The sequence below is a fragment of the Polistes fuscatus genome, unplaced genomic scaffold (genome assembly GCF_010416935.1).
Source record: "Polistes fuscatus isolate 324 unplaced genomic scaffold, CU_Pfus_HIC Scaffold2, whole genome shotgun sequence".
NCBI lineage: Eukaryota > Metazoa > Arthropoda > Insecta > Hymenoptera > Vespidae > Polistes > Polistes fuscatus.
In genome coordinates this window covers 9,463,482-9,475,386 of record NW_025113096.1, presented here as the reverse complement: position 1 = coordinate 9,475,386, position 11,905 = coordinate 9,463,482, and the positions used below count along the sequence as shown (strand labels likewise).

The following is an 11,905-nucleotide window of genomic DNA, read 5'->3' as shown; positions in this document are numbered from 1 at the left end:
GCAAGGTATTTTGGTTGTGTAATCGAGAGAAGTCAAATTGGTCAGTAAATTTCGAGATGATCAGCGGCCTTTCGTAAGAATGATAAATATCATGTCGTCCTTCTTTTCTGTCTCGTTTCTTTTTTTTATTCATCCTCTTCTTCTACATCTTTTTCTCTTGATATTTTTTCCTTCTTCTTCTTCCTACGTACTCCTTCCTCGAATTCTTCGGAGATCGGCCGATTCAACTTTCGATTTCGTCACAATTGGGACCTCTGCCTTTTGGCCAGACGATGGGGACAACTTTTGCTTATTTTTGTTTCTTCAATTTATTTCATTTTCTTTCATTTTATTTAAAATATCTTTTAAACGCTACACAATTTGTAAATTCCAAAAGTCATCTTCATTATTAAAGTAATAAAATTATACAGCAGGTGAATTAAATCCATGAAAAAAATAGAATATAAAATAGGGGGAGGAATAAAAAAGAAAAAAGATTCTGTAAATAGATAGAAAAAAATCATTAATGATGCTTCGATACTTTACTTTTTTATTAAGAGTGAAAGTAGAAATCCGACGTTCAATAATAGTATCTTCCATATTAGCGAGCGTACAACGTCCTTGCTGTATAATAATGATGGAGGTAAAAAACGGCGGATGGATTTTCCATTTGCATGTACCATAAAACAAGGCGGATCTTTGTTATGTTAGGAACGATCATTTTACCTACCGACTATATAAGTTCTGTGCTTGCTGATTTTTTTCTACAATTTAAAAATAATTATTAACGAGTGAAAAAGATAAAGAACAATTACGAGGCGTGAAGCATTCCAATTCTCCGAACATTCGTTACCAAGAAAACTTTCTCCGTACTAACAATCGAGAATAATATAAACAGTTTTTTGACTTGTTAGACAATTTATAATTCTTATGTTTAAGAACCATCGAAAGATACGAACAAATCTGATAAAATTCGAAGAAAGTTTCAATTAGTTTGTTTGTATCATAGAAACCGTATCTTGTAGATATCTCAATAGGCGGATTCTCTAACGTTTCACAACATCGCTGTCTTTGTTTCTCTTCATTTTTCTTTTAATTACGCGCATTATCACGTATAGATCAACACATAATTAGAAAGTGCAGGTAAAAGAACGCAGACGTCTTGGTCCGCGCCTGTTCATCTCTTCTCTACGCTTTATTAGTACCAAAGTCGTAATGCGTAACTGCAACAGGCGTTTACATTATGCAAGAAACTATTTTTGCCTGTCTCTCATGTATTCCATTTCAATAGATCTTTCAGCGGTGAAAGAAGGTGCCGTATCTTACTCATTGATTTACGATACGACCAAATTATTATCCGTAAAAGTTGTAAATTAAACTAAATCGATCTGTCAACCTTCCAATGATATTTTTATGTACCAATTATTATTTATAATTTTTCTTTAATAGTAATTTTGAAAATCGTCTGGTCAAGATGACGTATAATTTTTATCATGTATCTTATGTCTTTTACATATGCAATGAAAATATTAAGAAATTAAATCGGATGGCATATATTTTCGATTTAAAAACATGTTCCGCACGGCCGGCTGTGTTTTCAAAGATTACATCACGAACGATGTATGACTTCTTCAAAGCTACTCATCGATTTGCGTTTTATAACACGCTGGATATGGATTGCGTCTACTTCTTGGTGCAATGATGCAAGAAAATTTGCACATCCCATAAGCGATGAAGTCCTGACGCATCTTATAAAAGCCATCATTGTATTGATACCTCGTTATCTCGAAAAATATCTTACCGTTTTTTCCAAATTGTTAATAGGTCAGTCAAATACGTAACGATCGATTAAACTTTCGATCAAATAATGTAAAATTAAAGTCGTGATTTTTCATCGACAAGAAAATTTGAAAATTGTTTGTACGAAATATGGAAGCTTTAGCAAGATTGTATTCTTTACTCTTCTAAAAGATTTAAAATATAAATATTTATACCAAGTGCATTGAAATACGATGCAAGATGAGGCATATGCAATTTTGCGATAATATGTATCGCGTGTTTCGCAGACCATGGAAATACACGGTAACACTCTTATAAACCACTGCAAAAAACCTTTCGCACACTTCTGACGGACACCGATGTTAGAGAATATTCTCTCTCCCACAAGCGCGCGATCATTCCATATAAATTGTACAACCTAAAGATCACTGGACATTTCTCCGAGCTAGAAACGTCATTCGTCGCATATTGTATCTATAAGATATTATGTACGAATGAGACAAGATAATTTAGTAATGCTCAATCAATATACGACAAGTCTAATTTTAATCAATTAAAAAATTCTTTGATGTCATTAAGAATGTTATTACATAAAAATATAGAAATTACTTCCAACTTCATTCAAAAATTTAAATATAGTGTATTTAACACTTTATCGAAATCACAGGTTTGTAAATAGCGATTAGTTAATAAGACCATAAAAACAACCAATGACTATCTTTAGAGGTTTAGCGAATTACCAATCAATAAAAGCATTCATAGTATAGTGTATTTCGTGCCAACAAACCTTTCACGATCGTCATTGCCTTGTAAGATGTTATTATGTAAGTTCATTATAGGTGGGGCATGAGATTATCCCACGAAGATGATGTTCGTACTATCGCGAGCACTTTAATCGAACAAGTTCACTGAAAAATAAATAATATACAATTTAAATCCTATTTTAATTTTCTATCTTTTTCTGTTCACAGTGGAAGCTGCTGTGTACCGTCACCCTCGTGACGGTACTCTCCACATGCCATGCGCAGCAAATTGAAAGGGATAAACGGGCGATAGAGAATTATCCACTACTCCAAAGAGCATTTGATGGATATCACTACGAAACACCTAAAATACCTTTAACTTTACCTCCTACAAGGTGAATAAATTAAAAAAAATTAAAAATATGATTTAAAGATTATTCAGATTTCCAATGAGAGCAAAAAATAATCCAATAAACGAGACAGTAACCATTTTTATTTAAATAATTTTTCCTTTAATAGAGAGGATACAACAAAACCCACAATACAAACGAAAAAGACGTATCCACCGACAAAACCATCTACAAAACAAACGACAGGATATTCGTATCCCCCTCCGAAGACACCATTAACTTATCCAACAAGTTCGACTCCGACCACCAGGCCACCACCAATTACTTACACGACGCCAGGATATTCGTATCCCCCTCCGAAGACACCAATAACTTATCCAACAAGTTCGACTCCGACCACCAGGCCACCACCAATTACTTACACAACGCCAGGATATTCGTATTCCTCTCCGAAGATACCAATAACTTATCCAACAAGTTCGACTCCGACCACCAGGCCACCACCAATTACTTACACGACGCCAGGATATTCGTATCCCCCTCCGAAGACACCAATAACTTATCCAACAAGTTCGACTCCGACCACCAGGCCACCACCAATTACTTACACGACGCCAGGATATTCGTATCCCCCTCCGAAGACACCAATAACTTATCCAACAAGTTCGACTCCGACCACCAGGCCACCACCAATTACTTACACGACGCCAGGATATACGTATCCCCCTCCGAAGACACCAATAACTTATCCAACAAGTTCGACTCCGACCACCAGGCCACCACCAATTACTTTCACGAAACCATCAAGTACAACGCAAAAATATACGTATCCAACTCCGAAAACACCAATAACTCCTCCAGCGACACCCAAGATATCAACTGTTCAGACGACACCACATCCAGGATATATTAAATCAACTCCAAAGAATCCTTTAACTTTGCCACCGAACACATCGAGACCACCGTACCAACCACCGCAAACACCATCTAGACCACCATACCAACCTCCTCAGACACCAGAAAGGCCACCGTACCAACCTCCTCAGACACCATCTAGACCACCGTATCAGCCGCCGCAAACACCAGAAAGACCACCGTACCAACCTCCTCAGACCCCTTCGAGACCACCATACCAACCACCTCAGACACCATCCAGACCACCGTACCAGCCGCCTCAAACACCGGAAAGACCACCATACCAACCTCCTCAAACACCATCCAGACCACCATACCAGCCGCCGCAAACACCAGAAAGACCACCATACCAACCTCCTCAAACACCATCCAGACCACCATACCAACCGCCGCAAACACCAGAAAGACCACCATACCAACCTCCTCAAACACCATCCAGACCACCATACCAGCCGCCGCAAACACCATCTAGACCACCATACCAACCGCCGCAAACACCAGAAAGACCACCATACCAACCTCCTCAGACTCCTTCGAGACCACCATACCAACCACCTCAGACACCATCCAGACCACCATACCAACCTCCTCAGACCCCTTCGAGACCACCATACCAACCACCTCAGACACCATCCAGACCACCATACCAACCTCCTCAGACCCCTTCGAGACCTCCATACCAACCTCCACAGACACCAGAAAGACCACCATACCAACCCCCTCGGACACCATCTAAACCACCGTACCAGCCGCCACAAACACCAGAAAGACCACCGTACCAACCTCCTCAGACCCCTTCTAGACCACCATACCAACCACCTCAGACACCATCTAGACCACCATACCAACCTCCTCAAACACCAGAAAGACCACCGTACCAGCCGCCGCCAACACCAGAAAGACCACCATACCAACCTCCTCAAACCCCATCTAGACCACCGTACCAGCCGCCACAAACACCAGAAAGACCACCGTACCAACCTCCTCAGACACCATCTAGACCACCGTATCAGCCGCCGCAAACACCAGAAAGACCACCATACCAACCCCCTCAGACACCATCTAGACCACCGTATCAGCCGCCGCAAACACCAGAAAGACCACCATACCAACCTCCTCAGACTCCTTCGAGACCACCATACCAACCACCTCAGACACCATCCAGACCACCATACCAACCTCCTCAGACCCCTTCGAGACCTCCATACCAACCTCCACAGACACCAGAAAGACCACCATACCAACCCCCTCGGACACCATCTAAACCACCGTACCAGCCGCCACAAACACCAGAAAGACCACCGTACCAACCTCCTCAGACCCCTTCTAGACCACCATACCAACCACCTCAGACACCATCTAGACCACCATACCAACCTCCTCAAACCCCATCTAGACCACCGTATTTGCCGCCGCAAACACCAGGAAAACCTCCATACCAACCGCCACCAACTAAACCTTCCTATCTACCTCCTTCTTCACAGCCTACGAGTTCCCCATATCAACCTTCAGAAAGAGTTACAGTACCCACCAAACCTTTTAAACCAGTCACCTATCTTCCACCGGAAACTTCTACTAAACGTCGAACTCCAAGTACCACACAATCTACAACAATATTTACACGAAAATCAACAACCCCTTATATACCTCCCAGCACAACCTCACCAAATACTAAGTCTACGGTGTCGACAAAGATCTATTACACGACGACTCCATCCGTTCCAACGGATTTTTCATCGAAGTCAACGACGAGATCAACAACAATTTACACAACCCCGACCGTGCCATCGAAGAAAACAACAAAGATAACTTATCTGCCACCTATTTCACCAACCACTAAGAGTACTGTCACAACTCCGATCATTACAACAAAACCAACTTATCTACCACCAATTACAACGAACACCAAGCGTTCGACAACCCCGACCGTTCCATCGACGACACCAAATTATCGAACATCAACTAGAACGACCACTAAGCGTATTTCTGATACGACCGTTCCATCGACGAAACTAACGACACCAACTTATCTACCACCAACTTCAACAACAACTACAACTAAGCGTATCTCGCAGAGTACGACGAGAGCAACTTATCTTCCTCCGTTCGTTTCAAAGAGCACCACGTCATATACACCGTCTATACCATCCACTAGGCCTGATCCTTATCTCCCACCATCATCCGAAAAACCCACCTATTCCACTATAACTGCTCCTCCTTATCCTACGCCATTGTACAGCACAACGCCAAGCACACCAACTTACCAACCACCAACGGGAAAACCTGCTCCTACCCCTACTTTACCTCCGGTAACCTTCAGACCTACAGGTTACAATTATCCGATCCCTGATATATTCTTCGATTTTCGCAAACGATGATCCAAATAAAATTCGTACAATTTAGTTTAAAACTAAATGTACCGAGTTTTAAAGACACTTTTTCTATAAGTCTTTTTTTTTTATTCCTTTTATTTTTATACATTTGTATGTAACACGCAATTACATGTTAATCACGTTAATTTAAGGTATCGCGCAGTCAGCGAAGTTTCTTCTTCGCGTTAAATAAATTTAGAGAAATATTTTCGAATTACCATCCTTATCATATGCTAGAATTTAGAAGAAATCTAAGCAGTACATAGAGCGTAATTATTTGTAAAAAGCTAATAAATGTTTTTCTTCTTTTTTTTCCAAAAAAAGAAACAACAATAACCTTCTAGACTAATTTGCTTAAAACTTATCACGCGATATAAATGGTTGAACCTTGTCGAGGTAAGTAGCCCATAAAGCACTTGTTTCCTCCTACCATAACGAACCTCCTCCACAAACAAAGAAAATTTCTACCTATTTGATAGAATCACGAGTGAAAACTGTGTGGTAAAGAACACACGCTTGTTAGTACCATAGAAAGCATCGTAAGAATAACATCTCGCGGTAAAAAAAAAAGAGATCAGTTATTTGAGGTTTTTAGTCTGAAAGAGTATTTAACTTAAAAATTTGTTAACACAATTAGATTCACAACGTACGAATTGATAAATCTATATAAAATGAACATTAGATACAGTATCGTCTCTAACTTATTCTATAGTAGCAATTATCGATGAATGATTATAATGGACCCCGATCAATCCAATTCGCGTAAACAAATGCTACATCCTGGACGAAGAAGTGCTATAAGTATATCCGAACTTGGACTTTATTTCGATCGTAGCGATCGATATCGCAAAAATCATTACAATTCGATCGTGAGGAAGTTTGTCATCGGAGTAATGGTACTCATAACAGTGATACTGGTAAGCAACAATTATTATTATTTTTATTATTATTATTACTATTGTGGGATCAAGCACCAGAAAACGGAAGACCCGGGTTCGAGTTCCGATTAAATCAATTCAACGGCCCAATTTTTTCACGAATTCTTAATTATTATCTAAGTTATCTCATTAACGATATAAATGAAATTATAAGATAATGAAAAAAATATTCAGAATGAGATATCATTTTAAAGGAAATTGATATTTAAAGACAATGCTATTTAATTAAATGAGCGTTCAACTTTGTTATTCTCTTCTACATGAAGATCAATATCACTCGTTTTGCGATGGGAAAATAAGTATGAATTTATACATTATTTATCGTGAATCATAGTCTAACATTGAATATCTTCATTAATGCTTAATCATTCTAGTCAACAGCTAATTAAATCTCATAATTTATCCTATAATTGTAATTATATTGATTTTCTTCTAATGTAATATATAATTCTATCTAAAAAAAATATACAAAGATTTTTTAAATTCATATAATTAAAAATATTTTAAAATTTAAGTAGGATAAGTGAATTAAAAGATTAAGTAAAAATTTTGTAAAAATGTGTAGTAATTTTTGCTACACCTTGTTAAGAAAAAGAATAACAGAAAACAAACAATGAGAGTACAATTATCTATTTCTCGAGCGTTTTCCCCGATGATTAATGTGAGAGGCACAATAGAGACATGAACTATTAAAATTTCACCTAAGATGCAGGAGTAACACCTTCTATGCATGGCGAGCCAAGCGTCAAAGAGATTTCTGCGTCCTTCACATATGGGCCGACCATGGTCATTTTTACGCGGATTTAAATCCGACTACACGCGAAACATCGAAATAGGGTTAATGAACATAAGATATAATTGATAATACATCACTGTATTCGTTAGCTGCATATTCGAAAAATTATAGTAATTATAACGCGAGCGTAGAATAACAAAATTTTATCTAACAAATTCATCGTATTAACGCCCACTAATCTTTCAAATCTTATTTATATAATTCCACTTAAACACGTGGCAAAAAATTTCTTCTTTCTTGTTAGTGTGTGATTCAACGAAAGGGCAGAGAGAATATTTTTTTCTGACGTTAAATTCTGACGAAAGGGAAAGGATAATGAGTATGAAGAGGAGAAAGTAACAACTCGTCAGCTTGAGAGAGATCATCGACGTATAAAATAAATAAATAAAATTAAAAAAGAAAAAAGAAAAGAAAAAAAAGGAAAAAAAGAAACTCACAGTTAATATACAAGTATCAAGATACTCGAAAGAATATATTACATGGTCGATGCTTCTAACAATGCGGAAGTTATGGCTATGTGACTTTTCTCTGTCGAATATTCTATCAACGAACATTTTTTCTAGATGTTCATGATTTATCATTCTTAGTTAATATTACGAGTTCCAATAATTTTGAATTATCGTCTTCGGTTATGTAAACTTTTTTCGTTGCGTTTGCTTTCCCTATGTGCTAAAGAATTCTATTCTTTGAAGAAGTATACTTTTACTCTTATTATTGCTGCAACCTTTAAAGATTGTCTGGAATAATATAGAAATTATTTTCCTCTTTCTCTTTTAATATGAACACATGAACTTTTCCATAGGTGGCGGTATTCTTATACGACTTTACTTCCGCGACATCATCAAATAAAATAAGTCAAGAAACGAAGCACATATATGTACTTCAAAATGCATTAAGAAAAGGACCAACTGTTTCGAAAAAGGCAATCGACCCTAAAACCACTTCTGAAACAACCGTACTTCCTATAGAAAATTATTCCTATGATAAGAATACTGAAGATATATTATCACATCAAAACGAAACATCTGATCAAGTTACGGAAGAAGCTTCTATGGAGCATATGATTGAAGCAGAATCGAGATCCCAAAATCCGAGTAATTTTAAACTAAGAAAGAGACTCTTGAAATCTATTGACGATCGTAATGACGAAGAAGATGGCCCGGAAAATAAACAACTGTTTAATAATCATGCGATGATTTATAGGATAAAACAAAGGTAAGATCATTTTAATTAATTATAAAAGATATTAACGTTATGACAACTTGTTATCACATAAGTATTGGTAATTATGACAGTAGAGTAAAAGTCGAAAAATTGGAAATAAATTCTTTTATAATTTATTATATAGTATAAATAATTGTGTGTTATAGAAAATATATTATATGTGGTAATATATATAATTAAAATTTTAATTAAATCAAAAAATCTTTTTCTTTTTTGAATTGTTTTGACTTTTGTTAATTCACTATCATAATTATCGAAAAATATTTTAAATAGATACAAACCTCCAGAGTCGGAGAAAGAAGATGATTTGGAAGATAGAAAACCGATGCCATTTCATTGGGAATACAAGACCCCACATCCTAGCTCGTTCAAACGTATCAAATTTCCCCAATTAACGCAATACCGATATCCTCACGCCTCGAGAAATATACAAGATATCATAAAATATCTTACAAATGACGCAGAAATGCCGAGCAGAGGTATCAAGTTCACCGGAGTTTACTTAAATCCTAAGAAGTACGATGTTTATCCAGAAATTGCCGAAGCTTCATCTAACTCTGATAGATCCGAAGAATTCGATGATTCTTACTACTCTACAAATTATAACGGAGATCCATTTTATCAGTATAAACCTAAACACCCATCTGACGTTAATCTTTTAGCCACTTCTAATGTTAGGTAACAAAACTACTGAACAATAAGATTTTAATATCAAGTAAATTTTATTTTCTTTTTCTTTTTGAAGAAAAATTGAACAATCATTTTTTTAGATTTTCACCAGCAGGTATTAACAGATACAATCCATACTACGATCCATACTTTGCACGACCATCTTTTACCAAACCACCACCAACAGCCGAATCGCAATTACAAAATGCGTATATATCGAACTATCAGAAAAGAAAAAAACCACAACCTTTCAGCGTGATGTTGGATATTTATCCGATTACCGATATAGTGGAACAGAATAAAAAAAATGGGAAACCAAAAGTACAAATTCCTTTAGAGGATTACGACATTAGAAGACCGATTCAATTCAACAGAGGTCCTAAATTTTATTCCTCTAATTCTCAACCTATTCCTATAGTGGCTGTACCTAATCAACAGGCTTTAACGGACGAAGAAGAGAGACAGCAAATGATATTTCATTTGAACCTTTATCCAAGAAAAAAAAATAAACTTAGCAGGTAAGGAGAAAATGTTTTCATTTTAGCTAATAAATATTATAAATTGAAATTGGTAGGCTCTTTGATTATAATCAATCGTTATGATAATCATCATAGAAATTGTTTCCATTAGCAATAAGATTTTCAAGTTGAAGTCAGAGCTATAAGTGCGTTATTACATAAGCAGTATTCAGTTGCTTTCTCAAATTTATTCCTTTAACGTCGGCTAATGAATCGACGCGTTCTAACTTACGTCGCGCATCAATAACGACCAAATGAAATCATTGTGAACGACGTGTAATAAACGTTTATGTTTCGACTCCTCTTAAAACGTTTGTAAACTCGACTGACTTTCACTGAGAGAGTGAATACACGTGGTATAGTACTAAAGAAGACACGATGATTCTTTCATTCTTTTCAATCTAAAGACGTCACTCGTGAGTCGTCGTGACCACAGCCTCAGGCTCGTCAAGAACTTATCTCATGAAATGCCACGGTCTGAATTCGAGACCATTGCGAGGTCATTGAATATTCTTTGTTAAACCAATTTGCATCATAGTTCCGAATATGATCGACAAGGTTCATAAATCAAAATCATCTCTGTCAACGATCATTTTATATTATTAAGCTATGAAATTAAATTGTCTTGAAAATTTTCATTTAAATTAAAAATAATAAGCAAGCGTTACCGACGATTCGAAATTAATTAAACAATCCAAATTTCAGCTTCGATATTTTTTTACGCTCGATAATAAATAATAGTCTTCATTTATGCGGATTATTATTCTTATGTATGCGAATAGGGCTTAAGACCAAATATATTATTGTCTTATTCAAATGTAACCAAATATATTCAAGCGAAACTACTTTTCAGACACGAATTGATCCATAGATCAGAAAATATGGAACCCGAAGAACGTCAACAAATGGTCAAAAAAATAATGACACCTTTAGAATCTATTGCTAAACATCTAACCGATCATTCATCTATCGAAAATTCAAAACAAGAAGAAGACCAAGAAGATGAAGAAATAGTTTTACCTGCCACTCGTCTTCAAGAGAAAGTTTTGATGATCAAGGACGAGAAGAACGCAAACGATACGGACGATCGTACCGAATTATCCGAAAGTTCGATCATACCTTCGAATCACAAATCGAGCTTGGAGGAGGATTATGCTAGCACGGAGAAATATGAGTATGAGGCTCAAAAAATCATCGTCACAACGACGAGTACAACAACGATTAATAACGAATACAGCAATCGTGAGAACACAACAACGACAGAGAATACCAAAATTATCGATATTTCTACCGATATTGATACTCTAGAAGGATTCGAACGATTCGATCGAACTCGTACAAACTGAGATACGAATTAAAAAAAAACAATTATGCATATATTTTAAAGTAAAAATATTATAAAATATAAGATATTTTTTAATTTAAAACAATTATAATAAAATAAATATTTAATACCACACGAGATATTTCCTTATTCGTAAATATATATTTTATTATAATTTTTTAAAGTAAAAATTATTTTAAAATAAAGTATTTTTATTTTAAAATATTTTAAAAAGTAAATTATTTTGTTATAATACATAAAAAGTAGAAATTAGATGTATATTAGATTTGTTGATAAC

At 36.1% G+C, this 11,905-nt stretch overlaps 2 protein-coding genes across 2 annotated transcripts; both read left to right on the top strand.

Moving 5' to 3' along the window:
* The first annotated feature begins 2,338 nt into the window (after window positions 1-2,338).
* On the top strand, window positions 2,339-6,144 carry LOC122517221 (proline-rich extensin-like protein EPR1). Its single transcript, XM_043635658.1, has 3 exons — window positions 2,339-2,425; window positions 2,730-2,896; window positions 3,021-6,144. The coding sequence occupies exons 1-3, from the start codon at window positions 2,339-2,341 to the stop codon at window positions 6,142-6,144; spliced, it is 3,378 nt and encodes a 1,125-aa protein (XP_043491593.1).
* A 758-nt stretch (window positions 6,145-6,902) lies between these two features.
* On the top strand, window positions 6,903-11,629 carry LOC122517219. The gene is made up of 5 exons (XM_043635657.1): window positions 6,903-7,055; window positions 8,675-9,087; window positions 9,370-9,774; window positions 9,867-10,283; window positions 11,137-11,629. The coding sequence occupies exons 1-5, from the start codon at window positions 6,909-6,911 to the stop codon at window positions 11,627-11,629; spliced, it is 1,875 nt and encodes a 624-aa protein (XP_043491592.1). The 5' UTR covers window positions 6,903-6,908.
* The last annotated feature ends 276 nt before the right edge of the window (window positions 11,630-11,905 follow it).